The following is a 23,840-nucleotide window of genomic DNA, read 5'->3' as shown; positions in this document are numbered from 1 at the left end:
CCAGTCCCTCGGACACAATAGATGGCTGTTGTACAGGTGGTGACTCAGTAGCAGCAGGGGCCCCAGAGGCGTAATCTGCCTCCCTAGTCCCTTCACGCCTTTCCCATCCATGGCCAATACCATCCTCCAGTGGAACTGCAGCGGTTTCTTCCACCATCTAGCTGAGCTCCGCCAACTTATCAGCCTTCATCCTTTCCTTTGCATTGCTCTTCAGGAAACTTGGTTTCCAGCAATGCGAACCCCCACCCTCCATGGCTATCAGGGTTATTTTAAGAACCGGGCAGCTTATGAAAGGGTGTCTGGTGGCGTCTGCATATGTCCTCAACTCTCTTCACAGCGAGTTAGTACCTCTACAAACAGCTTTAGAGGCTGTCGCTGTTTGGGTGTGGACGCCACAGGCTATTACCGTCTGCAGTATTTACCATCCACCGGATGGTGCTGTCGCGCAGCATGTCCTGGCTGCTCTGATAGCCCAACTGCCGCCACCTTTCTTGTTGCTGGGCGATTTCAATGCCCACAACCCGCTATGGGGTGGGACTGTCTCTGATGACCGTGGTCGTGCCGTAGAGCATTTGTTGGCTCAGCTCGACCTTAGCCTCTTGAACACCGGTGCTCCCACGCATTTCAGTGTGGCCCATGGCTCGTTCTCGGCCATCGATCTCTCTCTTTGCAGCCCCGGACTTGTCCCATCCCTCCACTGGCGAGTGCATCCTGACCTGTGTGGTAGTGACCATTTTCCCATCTATTTGTCACTGCCCCAGTGTCATTCTCCTGGGTGCCCACCCCGCTGGGCTCTCCACAGGGCTGACTGGCCGGCTTTTACTTCCGCGGCAACCATTGAGTCTCCTCCACAGGGTGACATTGACGAGGTGGTCCGTGTCTTAACCACGTCAATCATTTTGGCGGCCGCGGCTGCCATCCCCCGCTCTTTTGGACTCCCTCAGAGGAAGGCTGTACCCTGGTGGTCGCCGGAGATTGCTGAGGCTATTCGCGACCGTAGGCGGGCTTTCCAGCATCATAGGTGGCACCCGCCTCTCGAGACCCTCATCGCCTTTAAGAGGCTGCGTGCCTTGGCCCGTTGTCTTATTACACGGTGTAAGCAGGAGTGCTGGGAGCGGTATGTCTCATCCTTGGGCTCCCGTGTATCCCCCTCGCTGGTGTGGTCCTGGATACGGCGGATTTATGGACACCAGACCCCTACGGGTGTCCCTGGGATCTCCTTGGACGGCGCTGTCTGCACGGACGCTGCCGCCATTGCTGAACACCTTGCTGTGCACTTTGCTAAGAGCTCTGTGACTGCAACTTATCCCCCCGCCTGTCGCTCTCTAAAGGAGTGAGCCGGGCGGACGCCATTATCATTCCACATGCGTCGTTCTGAAACATACAATGCTCCCTTCAGCGAGATGGAATTCCTCCTTGCTGCCCTCGCCGATTGCCCTGATACAGCACCAGGACCAGACTGCATCCACGCACAGATGCTGAAGCATCTCTCCATGGACTGCCAGAGACACATCCTCACCATCTTTAACCGCATTTGGAGCGAGGGCGTGTTCCCGTCGCAATGACGAGAGGGTCTTCTTGTCCGCATCTTGAAGCCCGGTGCGGACCCACTGGCAGTGGACAGCTATCGTCCCATTACCCTCACCAACGTTTTGTGCAAATTGCTCGAACGTATGGTGGGGCGGCGTTTGTGTTGGGTCCTTGAGTCGTGCGGTCTCCTCGCTCCATCCCAGGGTGGCTTCAGTCGGGGCCGGTCTGCCACGGACAATTTGGTGTGGCTGGAATATGCTATCCGTACGGCCTTTGCCCGATGTCAGCATCTCGTTGCTGTATTTTTCGACCTGCGGAAGGCGTATGACACCACATGGAGGCATCACATCCTTGCTACGTTGAATGAGTGGGGTCTTCGTGGTCAGCTCCCAGCTTTTCTTCAAACCTTTTTACTGCGGCGCTCTTTCCGGGTGCAAGTGGGTGCCGCCTCTAGTTCATCTTATATACAGGAAAATGGGGTCCCGCAGGGCTCGGTGTTGAGTGTCTCCTTATTTCTAGTGGCCATTAATGGTCTGGCTGCAGCCGTGGGGTCGTCGGTGTCTCCTTCTTTGTATGCCGACGACTTCTGCATCTCATTTAGCTCCACGACTATGGGAGTCGCTGAACGCAGGCTGCAAGTAGCCGTTCGCAAGGCAGCATCATGGGCTCTGACTCACGGTTTTCAGTTCTCTGCAGCCAAGACTCGAGTTATGCACTTCTGCAGGCGTCGGACGGTCCACCCTCATCCTGAACTTTACCTCGACGGCCACCTGCTTGAAGTGGTGGACACTTGCCGCTTCTTGGGACTCGTGTTTGATGCCCGGCTACATGGGTTCCTCATATTACTCAGCTGAAGCAAAAATTCTGGTGGCACCTCAATGCCCTCTGCTGCCTGAGCCACATGTCTTGGGGTGCTGATCGCTGCACGCTGTTGCGATTGTACAGAGCCCTTGTGCAGTCCCGGCTCGATTATGGGAGCCTGGCCTATGGGTCTGCATCCCCCTCAGTGTTGACGATGTTAGACCCCATACACCACTGTGGGGTTCGGCTTGCAACTGGCGCCTTTCGTACGAGCCCTGTGGATAGTCTACTGGTGGAGGCCGGGGTTCCCCCACTGCGGATTCGCCGCCATCGACTGCTCGCTGACTATGCTGTCCACGTGCATTGCTCGCCCGGCCATCCCAGTCTTCGCCTGCTTTTCCCTGCCATGGTCGTCCATCTGCCCGAACGGCGACCTCGGTCTGGGCTTTCCATAGCTGTCTGCGTCCAGTCCCTGCTGTCGGAACTGGGCTCATTCCGTCTTCTGCCTCCCTTCCGGGTCCGTGCACCTACGCCTCCCTGGTGTTTGCCCCAGCCGTCCGTCCGTCTGGACTTGGCACAGGGACCCACGGACTCGGTTCCGCCTGTGGCCCTCCGTCGCCGTTTCCTTGTGCTCCTCGCCTCATTTCCGGGCTGTGAGCCTGTCTACACTGATGGTTCCCTGGTTGAAGGTCGCACTGCCTACACTTTTGCTCACGCTGCCCATGTTGAACAGCACTCCTTGCCGGCTGGCTGCAGTATTTTTACTGCAGAGCTGGTGGCCATATTGCGCACTCTTGAGCATATGCGTTCCTGCTCAGGTACGTCCATCGTCATCTGCAGCGACTCCCTGAGCAGCCTCCAGGCCATCGACCGCTGCTATCCCTCTTCTCCTCTGGTGTCCTCTATTCCGGAGTGTTTCCACCATTACCCGCTCTGGTCGTTCGGTGGTCTTTGTTTGGACGCCAGGTCACGTTGGCATCCTGGGGAACGAACGTGTTGACAGGCTGGCCAAAGGGGCGATCGACGCCCCAGCTTTGGAGATCGGCCTTACGGCTCGCGACCAGCAGCTAGTGTTGCGCCGTAAGGTGCTTGGGATGTGGGCTGATGAGTGGCGTGGCCTGACGTCCCTGAATAAGCTGCGGGCTGTTAAGGAGACGACCGATGTGTGGCGGTCCTCCTTGCGGGTCTCTCGTAAGGAGTCTGTTGTCCTGTGCCGGCTGCGCATTGGGCACACATGGCTGACGCACGGCCACCTATTGCGATGTGAGGGCCCACCTTTGTCGCTGTGGCTCCATTTTGACAGTGGTCCACATTTTATTAGACTGTCCACTTTTAGTTGTGCTCAGGCAGTCGTTCCCACTGCCTGACTCGCTCCCTGCCCTTTTAACAGATGACTCTGCTATGGCTGACTTAGTTTTACGTTTTATTCGGGCAGGGGGGTTTTATCATTTAATCTGAGTGTTTCTGTTTTATTTGATTGTTTTGTGTTGATTCTGGCCTTTGGCCTACGGTTTTAAACTCAGTTTTTAATGTGTTTTTGGTGGTTGGCTTTTCCTTTTTTTTGTTCCTATGGTCGGCCAACCACCGTCCCACTCCGTGTCATTTTATTTTGTTTTGTCTGGTCCTTGTCTACGTTTCTTTTGTTCTGTGTAATCTGTCTCCTATTCTGTTGAACATATTTTGTTCTCTGTGGGTATTTTTTTTTAGCATTTTGGAAAAAGGGACCGATGACCTCTGCAGTTTGGTCCCTTTCATCCCTAAACCAACCAACCAACCTAAAGATGACCTTCCAACCATTAACCTAAAATTAAAATATTAGGTACACAAATTTCACATAAGCTTACATAATTTTTTTCATAATTTTCATGCAAGACAAATTTGTCTCAAATGGAAAAGATTTGAAAGGTGGAGCCTATTTGTTTAGTCATTACTAATAAATATGTGAAATCATTATCAAATGTGTGCGCACGCAGGCCACCTTGTAAATCAGTCCACAATATAAGACAATAACTATAGCCTTTTAAGATTGAGCAGGCCTACATGCACACATTTGAAACATTGATAAGTGGCAGAAATGTGTCTATCATTACTCTGATGTGCTGTGTGAGCTTGCTTCTGAGATACACTGCATTGCTTGACAAATGTTATTCCTTACAAGCCAGATGACTTTTTACCAATCTAATAGTGGCTTGTACTCCTGAATGTGCCAGATAGTGTACTGATGCAATTGCTTGTGTTCGAAAGTGTTACAGCACAAATGGACATGCTTTCAGTCCACATAGGACATGATAAAATTAAACACCCTCTAGTAAACACCTGCATTTCTTGACTGCAGTGTAAGCTGAATACAGTGTGTGGTCATAAGTTGCCCAATGTTGCTGTGAAGGTGACAACTTGTGACCGAAGAATGCTATGGGCTGCCAACAATGCTCAACCTGTCATTGCAGTACCGTGCCAGTGGTGGTAGGCAAGGCATCGACGATAAGTGCAAGTGGAGCCTGTGTCACTATGGGGTGTGCTAACTGTGCAGCCTCTGCAATTGCTGTTTTTATGGGTCTCCCTTGCTTGTCCAATGTGACATGTGGTTTGGCTTTGGTGTGCCCTTATGAAATTCATTCAGGGGAACTGTCATCAGTGAGTAATTGTGTACAAATCTTCAGTGAACATTTATGATCCCTAAAAGCCAGTGTACATCTCAAATTGTAATGGGGCAAGGGTCCTTCTTTATGGCTTCCACTTTATCTTACCAAGGCCAAATACACACACCAAAAAAGTTTTGCATCACCCTGGTTCCCAGAACTCCTGAAGATAGATGTTGACTGTGGATACTGTATCACAGACACAGTCCGTTTGACTGTTCATAGATGGCACTAAACCCTTCCAAAGATGTAAACCAACCAACCATGAGTAGCACCTATTAGACAGCAGGAAAGAGGTACACAGCTCATGTTGTCTGTAGGTCAACTGTACCTAGATGGTCAATAGTGCAGTTAGATTCCATCTGCATTGTTACTTTATGCCAGGAAGGGCTCTCAACAAGGGAAGTGTGCAGGTGCCCGAGTGAACCAAAGCAGTGTTGTTCAGACATCGACAAGATACATAGCGACATGAACTGTCGATGACATGCCTTGCTCCCGTTTCCCAAGGGCTACTACTTCAGTAGATGACCACTACCTATGGTTTGGAGGGACCCTGACAACAACAAAACCATATTGAATAATGCTTTTCATGCAGCCATAGGACATTGTGTTAAGACTCACTGTGTGCAGTAGGCTGCATAATGTGCGGTTTCACTCCCAATGTCTATGGTGAGGTCCATCTTCTCAACCACAACACCATGCAGCATGGTACAGATGGGCCAAACAGCATGCTGAATGTACTGCTCAGGACTGGCATCACATTCACTTCACCGATGAGTGTTTCATATGCCTTAAGCCAGACAATCATCAGAGATGTGTTTGGAGGCAACCTGGTTACGTAAACACTTTAGACACTGTCCAGCGAGTGCAGCAAGGTGGAGGTTCCCTGCTGTTTTGGGGTGGCATTATGAGAGTCAAACGTATGCTGCTGGTGGTCTTGGAAGGTGCTGTAATGGCTATATGATATGTGAATGCCATCCTCCAACCAATAGTACAACCATATTGGCAGCATATTGGCGAGGCATTTGTCTTTGTGGACAACAATTCACATTCCCATCATGCACATCTTGTGAATGACTTCCTTCAGGATAATGGCACCGCTTGACTAGTGGCCAGCATGTTATCCAGACATGAACCCTTGTGAACATGCCTGGGATAGATTGAAATGGGCTGTTTATGGATGATGTGACCCACCAACCACTCTCACGGATCTACACTGAATTACCATTGAGGAGTGGGTCAATCTGGACCAACACTGCCCCAATGAACTTGTGGATAGTATGCCATGATGAATACAGGCATACATCAATGCAAGAGGATGTCCTACTGGGTATTAGGGGTACCCGTGTGTACACAATCTGGACCACCACCTGTGAAGGTCTTGCTGTATAGTGGTACAACATGCAATGAGTGGTTTTCATGGGCAATAAAAAAGGGCAGAAATGGTGTTTATCTCTATTCCAATCTTCTGTACAGGCTCCAGAACTGTCAGAATCGAGGTGATGCAAATCTTCTTTTTGTGTACAATTACATTACATTACTAGTTTTCCATGGCTCCCTTCGAGAGGAGTCTCTGGGATGTGGAAAGTTTTTTTTTTTTCCTCCCTTGGATACGTGGATAGTGTGCAATTCTAATGCAGACAGAGTTAAGAGCTATGAGCTACAATCCTTGTGAAGATATTCATTGATGGATTAGGAAGAGTTCTTTAATTCACTCTGAAACCAATCTTTATCTCTTAAAACACCTTTTATATGCTGTGGTATGTTATTGAATATATGAATACCCATGTATTTGTCTCCTTTTTGTACTAATGCTAAGATTTTATAGCTCTTATACAGATTGTTTTTGGTTCTGGTATTATAACCATGTTTTGCACTATTTTGTGTAAAAAGACATATTGGAAATGACAAAGGACATCAGTGAGTATACGTACTGAGAAGTAGTAGTTAGAATATAAAGTTTCTTAAAGGGGTCTCTGTATCATGATCTAGAACTGACACCAGATATAATTCTAATTACTCTTTTCTGAATTTTGAAAATGTTCTCTTTGTGAGAGGAGTTTCCCCAAAAGATAATTCCATAACTCATTAGTGAGTGGAAGTAGGCTGAATAAACTAACTTCATTTTTAAATCACCTATTTCTGTTATCATGCATACTGCAAATGTAGCTGAACTAAAGTGTTTCATTAAGTCTAGAGTGTGAGTTTCCCAATTTAGATTGTGGTCAATTTGTAGCCCTAAAAATTGGACAGTCTACAACTTTAATTTCATAGTTTGAATAAATTATACTTATAGGGTCAGGTATTCTTTGTGAGGTAGTAAACTGTATGTAATGGCTCTTCTCAAAAGGACATTGGAAATTTCAGTGGTCTTATGTCCACAAGGAAAAAAATCACTATTAACAAAATAAAGTAACAGAAACCATAAATTTTATTTTCCCAAGTGTTTGCCTGTGCTATAAGGCTTCTTTTGCAAAACATTTACAGGTTAAGTCTCCTTGTTTACACTATTTTTTTTTTTTTGTAAAATGCAAAAATGCAACTACATATTTTTCCTGTTCAATTGGTTTCATTGTAAGTCAGATTTTCTCAACATTCATTATATTGTAGAATATCTAACCTCCATGTTTTTCATTGTTTGAATGAAAAAGGCAATTTTTTTACAACTTTTGGGGCAGTTTCTCATATCCATTAAATAAATATGACAACTTAAAAAATTTAAGTACTGTAAAATGGAAAGAGTAAAATGACAAAATGTGGTATGATATACTTCTCTATAGGGAAAACATGCAAATTTTCATCTAAATCTGAGAATGGATGAGAGAACCTGGATGATGTACCATGGCATTGTCCTGTATTGAGACAAGTGGAACTTACACATGCCTGTCCTGTGTAAAATGGACTGTCAGATCACTATGCCCAGTCAGATTAATTTACTCAGCTTCATGTACAGTCCAGAAACAGTGAAACGTTGATTAATAGTAAAACATAAGATTTTAAAGAAAACTTACAAAAATGTTGATTCCAGTTCAGTTAGCAATAAGACCACTGATATTTCTACATATTTCTTAATGGGGTTGCATCCATTTTTTGAAAGCATTTTTCTATTGTCAACACAGTAATAGAAATCCCTGACATGTACAAATACCTGAAAGAGCTATACCTAAAGCCATCACCATAAACTCTTCAAGGTACTGCAAGACCATCACAAAACAAATAACAAATTTGAAGAGTTCATTCACAGATGCAGCACCCTCTCCTTAAACATGTCAGTGTCAGACTACAGGAGCGTGCTGTGATGTCTGTAGCAGATGTTTCATTGCCATAGATCATTCTCCACACAGTCTCAACTTTCCTACATCAGATTTTCATTTGTTTGCAAAACACCTTCAAGGACCTCACTTTGATAATGATTAAGGGGTGCAAGTAGATTTTAGGTTGTGGCTCCATCAACAAACATTCTACAGAGATGGTGTCGACAAGATGGCTCTCTTAGTGGGAGAGTGTTTTGAAGGTGGCTACGTTGAGAAACAGGGATGGAGGCATTACTTCTTGATATGTCCTTGTATCTTATGCCTACTCCAATCAACAAGCTCACTTTATTGTTGGAGATTTCAATAGTCCTACAGACAACTACTCCAATCAACAAGCTCACTTTATTGTTGGAGATTTCAATAGTCATAGCAGTGTTTGGGGTTATGTTGAGGACGACAGTAATGGTGAAGCAGTTTTGACTTGGGCTGAAACCAACCATCTTAATCTTGTCCATGATAATAAACTCCCACCATCTTTTAACAGTGGGCGTTGGAAACGTGGGTATAACCCCGACTTAATTTTTGTTAGCGAGAACATAGCTCACCAATGCAGAAAAACTGTTCTAAATCCGATACCAAATACTCAACACCGCCCCATAGGCTGCCAAGTGTTTGCAGCCATTACTCCTAGAATCACATCATTCCGAAGGCGATACAATTTCAAGAAAGCAGACTGGCAGAAGTTTGCTGATCTCCTTGACTCAGAAGTTTCACGCATAGAACCCACAGTTTCCAACTATGATGAGTTTGTAGAAGCCGTGAAAAGATGCTCAAGACTCTCAACTCCCAGAGGCTGTCGAGTTAACTACATACCTGGCTTGACAGAAGAATCCGTGAAGCATCTACATAACTATATCCAACTTTTCAATGATAATCCTTACAGCATTGAAACTTTAACTGCTGGCCAAAATTTATCCTCAGCCTTAGCCAAATCCAAAAAAGAAAGATGGATAGAGTTACTCGAGAACCTTGATATGTCTAAAAGCAGTCAGAAAGCCTGGCAGTTGCTGCGACGCCTGAACAACGACCCTGTCCACAACCATGGCCATGCAAACATTGCACCAGATCAAATTGCTCATCATCTAATTCAGAATGGCAGGGTCAATTGTTCTAAAGATAGAACAAAACTCAAAAGAGAACCTGAACGTGAAAACAACCACCTATCCAATGACTTCACCTTACAAGAACTTAGAACCGCAATTCAGAAATGCAAAAATGGTAAAGCGCCTGGTCTAGACGACCTAATGATTGAGCAAATTAAACATTTTGGTCCCATCACGGAAAGATGGCTTCTACAATTCTATAATGGTTGCCTGAAGCGGAAACAGATCCCTGCCATCTGGAGGAAAACTAAAGTTATTCCCTTACTAAAACCTGGAAAGGGTGCAGCTGATCCCAAGAACTACCGACCGATTTCGCTCCTTTGCCATTTGTATAAAATCTATGAAAGAATGTTACTAAATAGACTCACTCCCATTGTTGAAAAACAACTCATACCTCAACAAGCAGGTTTCCGACCTGGAAAGAATTGTACAGCACAAGTCCTTAATCTGACTGAACATATTGAAGAGGGATATGAAAAAGGATACATTTCCGGGGCTGTCTTCGTGGATCTCACAGCAGCATATGACACCATTCAACATCGACAATTATTGCACAAAGTCTACTACATCACTAGAGACATTAATTTCACCAGAACTGTGCAGACACTTTTGGAAAACCGGCGATTCTATGTGGAGTTCCAAGGAAGAAGGAGTAGATGGAGAAGTCAAAGGAATGGCTTGCCTCAGGGTAGTGTCCTTTCCCCCATATTGTTCAACATATTTACAAATGACCAGCCTCAACCTTCTCTTACAAAGAGTTTCATCTATGCAGATGATCTTGCCTTAGTCACACAAGCCAGAGATTTTGACACAGTAGAAAACCAGCTTACTGTTGCTCTCAAGGACCTATCTGAGTACTACAGAGTCAATAACTTAAGACCGAACCCTACTAAAACTCAAGTTTGTGCTTTCCACCTACGCAATCGAGAGGCCTACAGAAAACTTACAGTGTGTTGGGAAGATCAAGAGCTTGAACATTGTTTCTACCCCAAATATCTGGGTGTCACCTTAGATCGAACGTTGACCTACAGAAAACACTGCACTAACACTAAGCAGAAAGTTGCTGCTCGTAACAACATCCTGCGGAAGCTCACTGGCAGCGTTTGGGGTGCAGATCCCAAACTACTAAGAACATCAGCCTTGGCCTTGTGCTATTCCGCAGCTGAATACGCATGTCCTGTATGGTACAAGTCATCTCATGCAAAGCAGGTTGATGTGGCACTGAACGAAACCTGCAGGACAGTAACGGGATGCCTCAAAGCTACACCTATTGATAAACTCCATAAACTAGCAGGTATTGCTCCTCCAGACATAAGGCGTGAAGTCGCAGCCAAACTTGAGAGACATAAAGCAGATCATAACACCGATCACCTGCTACATGGATACCAGCCACCAATTAGTAGACTCAAATCTAGGAGGAGCTTTATGAGAACTACTACACCCCTCACCGGTCGGACTGGAGCAGCCAGACTATCTCAGTGGACAGCAAAATCTGACAGCAATGATTGGATGACTCCTTCTGAGACCCTTCCTCCTGGTGGAAATCAAGTCTGGACAGTGTGGAAGTCTCTAAATCGGCTCAGGAGTGGCGTCGGACGAACTAAGGACAACCTGTTTAAATGGGGCTTCATGAAGGAATCTTCCACCTTGTGTGACTGCGGAGAAGAACAGACAACCAAACATTTAATTAACTGTCCTAGATGTCCTGTATCATGTTCCACACAAGAGCTTGTTGATGTTTCAGACAATGCTGCTGCCGTTGCACAATTTTGGGCTAATACCGTTTAGTTTGTCCTTTTATGATTTGACCTGATTTGTTATATTGTATATATTGTAAATATTGTTGTAATGTTTTTGACTCGAAATAAATAATCTTATGCCTGGATTGGGTGAGTATGTCAGGTGTGAGGAAGTGCCACATGCTGCAGATCAGCCAAGGGACTTTGACTGCTCTGGCCTGTACATCAATCTGACTAATCTCTGATGCACTTTTCTCGCCTGTAGCTCTGAAATTGTACTCAGTGCCTCAATTTCACCATTCCCTTTTACTCTCACAATTATCAGGTTTATGGCTGATGTGACCTACTCCAGATGGGATACCTCATAATGGAGGTATAACCTCCCTGTTAAATACCTTAACCCTATACAATCATAGACATGAAGAAAATTTTTAATGTGAATGTTTGTCAAGAGCAAATGTCATTGCAACCAGGAGCTTAAATGATGCTTCTGTACTGAAAGCTAGCTTTATCATGTGTTTTGATTATAGCAGATTCAAAGAAAGATCTTAACTCTGAGGTGTTAAGGGTACCTTTTGCAGATATGACAATTAAGGCAGCTTGGTGATATACCACTTTAGAGTTGCTTTGCCAATTAGTCACACTTGCATTGTTTAGAGAATGGAATGTTAATAATGTTGAAACTGATATTGTAAGGTGTATAGATGATTTTAAGGAACTCTGGATACCATGAAAACTACAGAGAACGTTCCCTTCTACACAGCATCAACATGCAAGTAAGGCGACTTGGTGGTGGTTATGGAGCAAAGATATCACGCAATACACTGGTGAGCACAGCCTGTGCATTAGCTGCATATCTTCAAAACAAGCCAGTTCGATTCATAATGACACTTGAAGCAAACATGGAATCAATAGGGAAAAGGTTAGACTGTGCTATGGATTATGAGGTAAGTGTGGAATAATTAATTTTGTTTCAGGACTGAAAAGATGCATTAGTCTCCTTTGTTGTTCCTTATTTCTTTAGAGTTTGAGTTCTGTTTTCAGATCCTCCCACCAGAGGTTACAGTCCTCCCTCTGGAATGAGTGTGCATGTTGTTCTTTGCATAAGTTAGGTTAAGTTAGTTTAAGTAGTGTGCAAGTATAGGGACCGATGATCTCAGCAGTTTGGTCCCTTAGGAATTCACACACATTTGAACGTTTTTCTGTTTTCAGGATAGTGAATATTATCTGTAGGCTGAGAGTTTATACAGATCAGATACAAAATTTGGCTTCCACATTTGCTGCTATGCAACTGTGAGAAAAAGAGCAGAAGATACGTTGAAACTGCAACTGTCGTAGTTCATGCAGAATGTTAGACAAATGTTTTCATATGATACTGGGCTGTTTTTCATCTGAGGAGCAATGTTACATTGGACATTAACAGTGAATGTGAAATCCGTAGATGTTAGGTAAAAATGTCTGTTCAAATAGTGCTTAATTCTGAATGTTATTAATTAATTACTAACTTTCAGAATTACCAGTATCTGTGTGCAAGTAATGGATATATAAATAAAAAGCTAAAAGGGATTGATTAAACTTGCCCCACTTTGCCCATCTTAACTGTTCTGCCTGTTCTTTAATCTTCAATGTTAAAAATTTATAATGGGTTGCTATTGTTTGCATAAGTCTGACCTGTTTTCATTTTAAATGATGTATTGTGATGAATATTTGTCACACAATCACCTACATTTTTATAAAAAAAATGTTACACACAGTCTTCACCATTTCAATAAGTGGACCAACATACTTTGTGATTCTTTAATAGTTTGTCAGTACTTCAGCGGGAGCTGCTTTTTGGATGTGCTTCACTTTCAGCATTTTCAGAAATGAATGACTAGTGGAATAATTTATAGCTATTTATTAATGAGATGCATATGTTGAGCATGAGTTGGCCAATAGCAATACACTATGTGATCAAAAGTATCTGGATATCTGGCTGAAATTGACTTAAAAGTTCGTGGTGCCCTCTATAGGTAATGCTGGAGTTAAGTATGGTGTTGGCTCTCATTTAGCCTTGATCACAGCTTCCACTCTTGCAGGCGTATGTTCAATAAGGTGCTGGAAGGTTTCTTGGGAATGGCAGTCCATTCTTCAGAGTGCCGCACTGAGGAGAGGTCTTGATGTTGGTCAGTGAGTCCTGGCACAAAGTTGGTGTTCCAAAAACATCCCAAAGGTATTCTGTAGGATTCAGGTCAGGACTCTGTGCAGGCCAGTCCATTACAGGAATGTTATTGTCAGGTAACCACTCTGCCACAGGCCATGCATTATGAACAGGTGATTGATCATCTTGAAAGATGCAATCGCCATCCCTGAATTGCTCTTCAACAGTCAGAAACAAGAAGGTGCTTAAAACATCAGTGTAGGCCTGTGCTGTGCTAGTGCCATGCAAAACAACAAGGGGCACAAGCCCCCTCCATGGAAAGCACAATCACACCATAACACCACCAACAAATTTTACTGTTCACACTAAACACACTGGCAGATGAAGTTCATTGGGCATTTCCTCTACCCATGCCCTGCCATTGGATTGTTACATTGTGTACCATAAGTCACTCAACACAATGTTCATCTGCTGTTCAATTGTCCAACATTTACACTCCTTGCACCAAGCAAGGCATCATTTGGCATTTACTAGGTTATGAGCAGCGGTTTGACCATGAAATCAGTTTCCTTATGTCCTGCCTAACTGTCATAGTACTTGCACTGGATCCTGATTCACTTTGGAATTTGTGTGATGGTCTGGTTATGTGTTTGCTTATTACACATTACGACCCTCTTCAACTGTAAGCGGTCTCCGTCAGTCAACAAATGAGGTTGACCTGTACACTTTTGTGCTGTATTCCACTTTACTCTCACATCAGAAACAGTGAACCTAGGGATGTTTAGGTGTGTGGAAATCTTGCGTACAGATGTAAAACACCCAACACCTGACCATGTTCGAAGTCTGAGTTCCACGGAGTGCTCCATTCTGCTCTTACTTTGTCTAATGACTACTGAGGTTGCTGATATGGAGTACCTGGGAGTACAATGCACCTATATGAAAACCGTGTTTTTGAGGGGGTCTGGATACTTTTGATCAGTGTATTTTCATTGGTAGACGTTGACATATACATGGTGCCACTGAATGAGGCTATCAGCGTAAAAAAAAATCAGGAAACATATATGAAGATATTGTACATGATATAATTTTGTTGCATAATTGAAGCATTTCATTGCAGCCTGTTTCTTAAAAACAAATCAGATTAAATACTGTGTGTACTGCAAGTTTCACAGTCAGTTTAATTTCCTCTAGGTTGGCGTAGATGATGATGGAGTCATAACTTATTTGGAAGCAAAGATGTATCATAACTGTGGTGCTCATAGGAATGATAGTTCTGCAGGTATTGCACTTGAATCATTCAAGAACTGTTACGATAACAGCACTTGGAATGTTACTGCTTACAATGTCATAACAGATGTTGCACCTAACACATGGTGCAGAGCACCAGGTTTGTTAATTCATTATTATTATTACTTTAAATATGAAGTTCCCAGTTTTTACAGAAAATGTGCACTTTTAGGAGTACTGTCAAACTGTAAACTTGCTAATGTTTGTAGTAACTTCCGTCCCCATGCAGTAGACTGGGGAATAGTAGCACCAAGACACATTAACTTGCAGAACATGATTTCATTCACAAATTGAGAGTACATAAGAACACAACAAAGGAAGCTGAACAGGAGCTGCTGGACATGAAGTCCTGTAGCCACACAAGAGGGTGAAGGTGCTGTCCTGTGCAAGTGGGAAGAGGTTCATGGAGTTCTGGTCCATAGATGCAGGTGTAGAGGGGTGGTTATCCAGAACACACCTTCACCTGAGATTTTGGTCAACAACAAAGTTAGGAAACTACTGCGAAAGCAAAGAGAGCTTCACTCAAAGTTTAAACGCAGCCAAAACCTCTCAGACAGACAGAAGCTAAACAATGTCAAAGTTAGCGTAAGGAGGGCTATGCGAGAAGCGTTCAGTGAATTCGAAAGTAAAATTCTATGTACAGACTTGACAGAAAATCCTAGGAAGTTCTGGCCTTACGTTAAATCAGTAAGTGGCTCGAAACAGCATATCCAGACACTCCGGGATGATGATGGCATTGAAACAGAGGACGACACGCGTATAGCTGAAATACTAAACACCTTTTTCCAAAGCTGTTTCACAGAGGAAGACCGCACTGCAGTTCCTTCTCTAAATCCTCGCACAAATGAAAAAATGGCTGACATCGAAATAAGTGTCCAAGGAATAGAAAAGCAACTGAAATCACTCAGAGGAAAGTCCACTGGACCTGACGGGATACCAATTCGATTCTACACAGAGTACGCAAAAGAACTTGCCCCCCTTCTAACAGCCATGTACCGCAAGTATCTAGAGGAACGGAGGGTTCCAAATGATTGGAAAAGAGCACAGGTAGTCCCAGTCTTCAAGAAGGGTCGTCGAGCAGATGCGCAAAACTATAGACCTATATCTCTGACGTCGATCTGTTGTAGAATTTTAGAACATGTTTTTTGCTCGAGTATCATGTCGTTTTTGGAAACCCGGAATCTACTATGTAGGAATCAACATGGATTCCGGAAACAGCGATCGTGTGAGACCCAACTCGCGTTATTTGTTCATGAGACCCAGAAAATATTAGATACAGGCTCCCAGGTAGATGCTATTTTTCTTGACTTCCGGAAGGCGTTCGATACAGTTCCGCACTGTCGCCTGATAAACAAAGTAAGAGCCTACAGAATATCAGACCAGCTGTGTGGCTGGATTGAAGAGTTTTTAGCAAACAGAACACAGCATGTTGTTATCAATGGAGAGACATCTACAGACGTTAAAATAACCTCTGGCGTGCCACAGGGGAGTGTTATGGGACCATTTCTTTTCACAATATATATAAATGACCTAGTAGATAGTGTCAGAAGTTCCATGCGGCTTTTCGCGGATGATGCTGTAGTATACAGAGAAGTTGCAGCATTAGAAAATTGTAGTGAAATGCAGGAAGATCTGCAGCGGATAGGCACTTGGTGCAGGGAGTGGCAACTGTCCCTTAACATAGACAAATGTAATGTATTGCGAATACATAGAAAGAAGGATCCTTTATTGTATGATTATATGATAGCGGAACAAACACTGGTAGCAGTTACTTCTGTAAAATATCTGGGAGTATGCGTGCGGAACGATTTGAAGTGGAATGATCATATAAAATTAATTGTTGGTAAGGCGGGTGCCAGGTTGAGATTCATTGGGAGAGTGCTTAGAAAATGTAGTCCATCAACAAAGGAGGTGGCTTACAAAACACTCGTTCGACCTATACTTGAGTATTGCTCATCAGTGTGGGATCCGTACCAGATCGGGTTGACGGAGGAGATAGAGAAGATCCAAAGAAGAGCGGCGCGTTTTGTCACAGGGTTATTTGGTAACCGTGATAGCGTTACGGAGATGTTTAGCAAACTCAAGTGGCAGACTCTGGAAGAGAGGCGCTCTGCATCGCGGTGTAGCTTGCTCGCCAGGTTTCGAGAGGGTGCGTTTCTGGATGAGGTATCGAGTATATTGCTTCCCCCTACTTATACCTCCCGAGGAGATCACGAATGTAAAATTAGAGAGATTAGAGCGCGCACGGAGGCTTTCAGACAGTCGTTCTTCCCGCGAACCATACGCGACTGGAACAGGAAAGGGAGGTAATGACAGTGGCACGTAAAGTGCCCTCTGCCACACACCGTTGGGTGGCTTGCGGAGTATGAATGTAGATGTAGATGTAGATGTAGATGAAGATATGGTCCTTATCTGTCCATCAGTTGAATGTGGGTTATGAATGTTTCAGGTTATGCTGCCAGAGACACAAGAGAGATGAAGGCTGTGCCATCTAATATATAAATGAGTCCATCTAAGCTAAGGCCCATAATGTTGACTATAACTGTAAATGGAGGGAGGGAGGGGGGGGGGAGGAGAGTGGGAGAGGACAGCTGCACAGGAGCATCTTTCATTTCACACTTACATGCTGTATTGGTGAATTCATCAATGCCTGGATTCTTCTGAAGACTGGAACCAATTTTGTCTTTGACCATGCCACCTAATTGCTGCCTCACAGAAGTAAAAATATCCAATTTTCTTTTCCTTTTCCAGACCTTGTTCTTCTCAGTGTTTCATAGCAGCAGTCAAGTACTTGTAACTATGGACACTAGACAGTTCTCTCTGAAAATTTTGTATTTTCTCTGGTAACAGAAGTTTCTGAGCCTTGGAAATTGCAACTGCATTGGCTGGATCCAAAAAAAGCATAAACTCTCCAATTTTGTCAAAATTCTCACACAACATAGCAGCGCACTCAATCAATGATCTCAAACGAATTTGGAAGGGGCAGGCTAGTAGTTTCCCTGCAGGCAACATGACGTGGAGCTTTTAGTAGAATTTTCTTTAGGACAGATATGAATTGATCTGTGATTTCATATTCATTCCTTATGGATTCACAAACACTGTGAAGGGCATGAACCAAGCATGTCACATGATTCAGCTATGGAAATAAATTTAAATTGGTTAACAGCTGAAACCATGTATGGAGCCTGGTCTGTAACTACAAGAAGTTTGTCAAACTAGATACCAGTCAGCCAGAGTTTCAGGCAAAAGTCTATAGTTGATAGCATTACTGTACTGGCATTGGCTTTCTGCAGCTCATATAGTTCTAACAACATGGGTTTATCTTCCTCCCCTGCAAGGAGAACAACTAAAATGTTCAAAACATACTGTTCCATTGAATATATAGTTTCATCCACAATGATTCCTGCATCACAATTACACAACTTTCTCCTTCATTCTTTGTATGGTGTCCTGGTAAATAGGCTCCATTTAGTTTTTCTAAAATTACGCTCAAGCATTCACACCTCGGTGTAATTATTTTTTTTTTTTTTTTTTTGGGAAGGGGGGGGGGGGGGGGCGGGGGGGATTGGAGAGGCATCAGTCTCCTGCAACCTACATCCTCAATTATTGGCTGGATGTATTCCAATCTGTCTTCCTCCACAGTTTTTTCATTCAACAGCTCGCACTATTACTACGGAAGTCATACCCTGCTGTGTTCAGATGTCCTACCTTCCTGTCCCTTCTCCTTATCAGTGTTTTCCACATATCCATTTCTTCTTCTATTCTGCACAGAATCTCCCATTCCTGACCTTTTCAGTCCAAGTATTGTTGAACATTCACCTGTAGCACCACATCTCAAATGCTTTGATTCTCTTCTGTTCCAGTTTCCCACAGTCCATGTTTCACTAATATACACTCCTGGAAATTGAAATAAGAACACCGTGAATTCATTGTCCCAGGAAGGGGAAACTTTATTGACACATTCCTGGGGTCAGATACATCACATGATCACACTGACAGAACCACAGGCACATAGACACAGGCAACAGAGCATGCACAATGTCGGCACTAGTACAGTGTATATCCGCCTTTCGCAGCAATGCAGGCTGCTATTCTCCCATGGAGACGATCATAGAGATGCTGGATGTAGTCCTGTGGAACGGCTTGCCATGCCATTTCCACCTGGTGCCTCAGTTGGACCAGCGTTCTTGCTGGACGTGCAGACCGCGTGAGACGACGCTTCATCCAGTCCCAAACATGCTCAATGGGGGACAGATCCGGAGATCTTGCTGGCCAGGGTAGTTGACTTACATCTTCTAGAGCACGTTGGGTGGCACGGGATACATGCGGACGTGCATTGTCCTGTTGGAACAGCAAGTTCCCTTGCCGGTCTAGGAATGGTAGAACGATGGGTACGATGACGGTTTGGATGTACCGTGCACTATTAAGTGTCCCCTCGACGATCATCAGTGGTGTACGGCCAGTGTAGGAGATCGCTCCCCACACCATGATGCTGGGTGTTGGCCCTGTGTGCCTCGGTCGTATGCAGTCCTGATTGTGGCACTCACCTGCACGGCGCCAAACACGCATACGACCATCATTGGCACCAAGGCAGAAGCGACTCTCATCACTGAAGACGACACGTCTCCATTCGTCCCTCCATTCACGCCTGTCGCGACACCACTGGAGGCGGGCTGCACGATGTTGGGGCGTGAGCGGAAGACGGCCTAACGGTGTGCGGGACCGTAGCCCAGCTTCATGGAGACGGTTGCGAATGGTCCTCGCCGATACCCCAGGAGCAACAGTGTCCCTAATTTGCTGGGAAGTGGCGGTGCGGTCCCCTACGGCACTGCGTAGGATCCTACAGTCTTGGCGTGCATCCGGTCCGGTCCCAGGTCGACAGGCACTTACACCTTCCGCCGACCACTGGCGACAACATCGATGTACTGTGGAGACCTCACACCCCACGTGTTGAGCAATTCGGCGGTACGTCCACCCGGCCTCCCGCATGCCCACTATATGCCCTCGCTCAAAGTCCGTCAACTGCACATACAGTTCATGTCCACGCTGTCGCGGCATGCTACCAGTGTTAAAGACTGTGATGGAGCTCCGTATGCCACGGCAAACTGGCTGACACTGACGGCGGCAGTGCACAAATGCTGTGCAGCTAGCGCCATTCGACGGCCAACACCGCGGTTCCTGGTGTGTCCGCTGTGCCGTGCGTGTGATCATTGCTGGTACAGCCCTCTCGCAGTGTCCGGAGCAAGTATGGTGGGTCTGACACACTGGTGTCAATGTGTTCTTTTTTCCATTTCCAGGAGTGTACAATGCCGTGCTCCAGACCTACATTCTCAGAAATTTCTTCCTCAAATTAAGGTGTATCTTTGATACTAGTAGACATCTCTTAGACAGCAGTGCCCTTTCTGCCAGTGGTAGTCTGCTTTTGATCCATCACTGGTTATTATGCTGCCTAGGTAGCAGAATTCCTTAACTTCACCTACTTTGTGACCCTCAATCCTGATGTTAATTTTCTTGCTGTTCCCATTTCTGCTACTCTGCATTACTTCAGACTCCCTTTGATTTACACTCAATCCATATTCTATATTCATAAAATTGTTTACTCCATTCAGCATATCATGTAATTCTTCTTCACTTTCACTCAGGATACAATGTCGTCAGCAAATCGTATCATTGATAGCCTTTCACCTTTAATTTTAATTACACTCTTGAAGCTTTCTATTATTTACATTATTACTTCTTAAATGTGCAGATTGTTGAACAGCAGTGGCAAAAGACTATATCCCTGTCTTACACCTTATTCTTTTTATCCAAGCACTTCATTCTTGGTCATCCATTCTTAAGTTTCCCTCTTGGCTTTGTACATATTGTATGTTACCTGTCTCTCCCTATAGCTTACCCCTATATTTCTCAGAATTTCCAATCTCTTCCGTTTTCCACTGTCAAATGATATTTCCAGCTCAACAAATTCTGTAAACGTGTCTCAATTTTTTTGTTAGTCTTACTTCCATTATCAACCATATCAGAATTGCCTCTCTGGTGCCTTTACCTTTTCTAAATCCAAACTGATAGTCATCTAGCACATTCTAAATTTTGTTTTCCATTCTTTTGTATATTATTCTTGTCAGCGACTTGGAAGCATGAGCTATTATGATGATTGTGCAATAGCTCTTGCACCTGTTAGCTCTTGCAGTCTTCAGAATTGTGTGGACAATATTTTTCTGAAAGTCAAATGGTATGTCGTCAGACTTTCTCATTCTAAACACCAATGTTATCATCATTTAGTTGCCACTTGCTGCGCCCCCAAATGATTTTAGACATTCTGATAAAATGTAATTGATCCCTTCTGCCTTATTTGATCTTAAGTCCTCTGAAGCTCTCTTAAATTCTGATTCTAATACTTGATCCCCTATCTCTTCTAAATAGTTGCCTGTTTCTTATTGTATCACATCAGATCTTCCCTCTCATAGAGGCCTTCATTGTATTCTTTCCACCTATCTGCTCTCTCTCTCTCTCTCTCTCTCTCTCTCTCTCTCTCTCTCTCTCTCTCTCTCTGTCTCTTCCCCCCCCCCCTCCCTCCCTCCCTCTCTGCTCCACTGCATTGAAAAGTGGAGTTCCCATTGCACTCTCAATGTTACCACTCTTGTTTCCATTTTACTATATGATGAGTGAGTCCTTCCAACAATCTTTCCCTTTCCAACTTCTTCACTTTTTCATGTCGCCATTTCTTCTTAGCTTCCCTACACTTCCTATTTATTTCATTCCTCAGTGACTCGTATTTCTGTATTTCCCTGAACATATTTGTACTTCCATCTTTCATTGATGAATTGAAGTATTTATTTTGTTACCCATGGCTTCTTTACAGTTACCTTCTTTGTACCTATGTTTCTCTTCCCAGCTTATGTGAGTGCCCTTTGAAGAGTTGTACATTCCTCTTCAACTATACTGCCTACTGAGCTATTCCTTATTGCTGTACCTATAGCCTTAGAGAACTAAAAGCCCGTCTCATCATTCCATAGTTCTTGCGTATCTCATTTCTTTGCATATTGGTTCTTCCTGAGTAACGTCTTAAACTTCAACCTAATCTACATCACTACAAAATTGTGATTTGAATATATATCTGCTCCTGGGTATGCCTTAATATACAGTATCTTATTTCTGAATTTGTCTGACTGTGATGTGATTCAAATGTTATCTTTCCATATCGCCCAGCCTTTGACACGTTTACATGCTTCTCTTAGAATTCTTGGAGAGTATTCACTATTACTAGCTGAAATTTGTTACAGAACTTAGTCTCCCCCCATCCCCTCATTCTTTGTCCCAAGCTCTTATTCTCTTGAAAACTTGCCTTCTACTCCTTCCCCTACAACTGCATTCCAGTCCCCCATGACTATTAGATTTTCATCTCCCTTTACTTACTGTATTCCCCTTCCAATATCTTCATATACTTCTTTCATCTCTCTTTCAGCTTGTGATGTGATCGCATACACCTGAATTATCATTGTCAGTGTTGGTTTGCTGTCAATTCTGATAAGAACAACCCTATCACTGAACTGTTCACTGTAACACACTCTTTCCCTTACCTTTCTATTCATAATGAATTGTACTCCCACTATACCATTTTCTGCTATTGTTGATATTACACTATACTCAGCTGACTGGAATTTTTTTTTTACTTCACTGATTCCTACTACCATCCTGTAGATGCATGTTGTGTGTCTTTAACACAGCACTTTCCATTCTCTTCTGCATCCTCATGCCATTGAGCATTATTGATTCTTCTGCCTTTATGGGCAGTTTCCCGCCCCAAGGACAAGAGTGCCATGAACCTCTGTCCACTCCTCCCCTCTCTTTGACAAGGCTGTTGGCAGAATGATGACTTCTTATGCTGGAAGTCTTCGGCTGCCAATGCTGATTGTTAATCAGTATCTAAGCAGTGGTGGTGTTTGAGCCTGGAACCAAGAATGTTCAGATTACTGATCAAAGATGCTGCCCCTAGACCACAGGTCCACTGAGTGAAATTCCTACTTGTGCAAGAACTGCACACAAATAAATGTTTAATTCTTCAAAATTTTGGCTTCCTGAAGACCTCTGTTGAAATGCATTTCTAATAGAGGTTGTTGTGATTTGTTTGCTTAGAGCTGGAAATGTTTTTTTGATGCAATCTCACTGGTGTTTCTCATCTAACAAAATTCCTGTACCCCAAGTATCATGTCGCATAACAGTTCCATCAGCATCTATTAAATCTTGTTTGAATTACTGAGCCAGAACAATAAATCGGGCACTGGACACCCTTGACATGGTAAAACCTTGTAGTACTCATTTAGTAAAATTACAAAGAGCTAACTCACAGTCCAGTCTTTTATAACATTGCAACAATTACTGGAATGTTCTCATTCATGCTGGAACTGCAGTCTCAGTGATAGCTTGAAGCAGAATCTCAATTCATGGAATTAAGCTGGTTATTACCCTCAGCATGCCCAACCTCTGCCTCCACATGAGCACCCCCCCCCCCCCCAGAGGGTCCACAACTCTTTTGTTGATACATGCGTAGCGAGCACGGGACCCCGAGCTAATGTGGCCTTCCTTCCTTTCCGGGCTGCATACCTTCCCTTTCCACAACCTTCCCCATCCCCCCTCTTTGCCCTACCCCCCTCTCACCTCTGGCTCTTTCCTTCTCTTTCTCCCCCTCTGGGAGTATGGTTTGTGCCTACGTCCGGAGACGGACGCTCGAACAGTAACAAATTCTTTGCTTTCTCCGCTTGCAAGTCTTTGTCCTTCTTCTGCCCTTCTCTTTTCCTTACCTCTTCTCTTTGCCCTTTTCTCTGCTGTGGCGTTTGAGACCCCCCTCTTCTTTCCTTTCCCTTTCTCTTTTTTCCTCCCAGTGTGTGTCTGAAGGCCGACCCACGCATTTCTATGCGTAGCCGGTGACGGTGTAACGCGTAATTCCCCGCCCCGGGTAGACAGGTAGGACATGTACGTACCACCTGGTAATGGCCAGGCCCAGGGAGGGGTGATTACACGAGCTGATACCTTCCGAAAGGCTGATTGGTCCCTCCGTCCGTTTGTTGGGAGGTGTGACCTCAGGTGTGAACAATCACCTAAGGCGGGAGTGCCCTCGGAGAGGGCCCCCACAAGAAAGGAGCGCGCCATCGGAGACGCCGGTAATCGTGGGGGATACTTACGCAATGGTTTCCTCATCTTCTACTATGTCAGCTCACAAGCGTAAGTTCAATGAGTCTCAGCCACAAACACCATACTTTAAATTCATCACGTGGGGTCGTTTATAC

The 23,840-nt window shown here is 44.4% G+C and overlaps 1 protein-coding gene across 1 annotated transcript in view; it reads left to right on the top strand.

The window, feature by feature from the left end:
* The window catches only part of LOC126203472 (uncharacterized), a 151,895-nt gene that overhangs the window by 115,361 nt on the left and 12,694 nt on the right, over window positions 1–23,840 (top strand). The window contains exons 17-18 of the mRNA XM_049937790.1: window positions 11,890–12,073; window positions 14,458–14,653. Coding sequence (XP_049793747.1) covers window positions 11,890–12,073; window positions 14,458–14,653 — 380 coding nt within the window. The remainder of the gene's footprint in view (window positions 1–11,889; window positions 12,074–14,457; window positions 14,654–23,840) is intronic.

This window comes from Schistocerca nitens, chromosome 9, assembly GCF_023898315.1.
Source record: "Schistocerca nitens isolate TAMUIC-IGC-003100 chromosome 9, iqSchNite1.1, whole genome shotgun sequence".
Lineage (NCBI taxonomy): Eukaryota > Metazoa > Arthropoda > Insecta > Orthoptera > Acrididae > Schistocerca > Schistocerca nitens.
The sequence above is the reverse complement of the archived record's forward strand: the minus strand, read 5'-3'. Positions and strand labels throughout refer to the sequence as shown.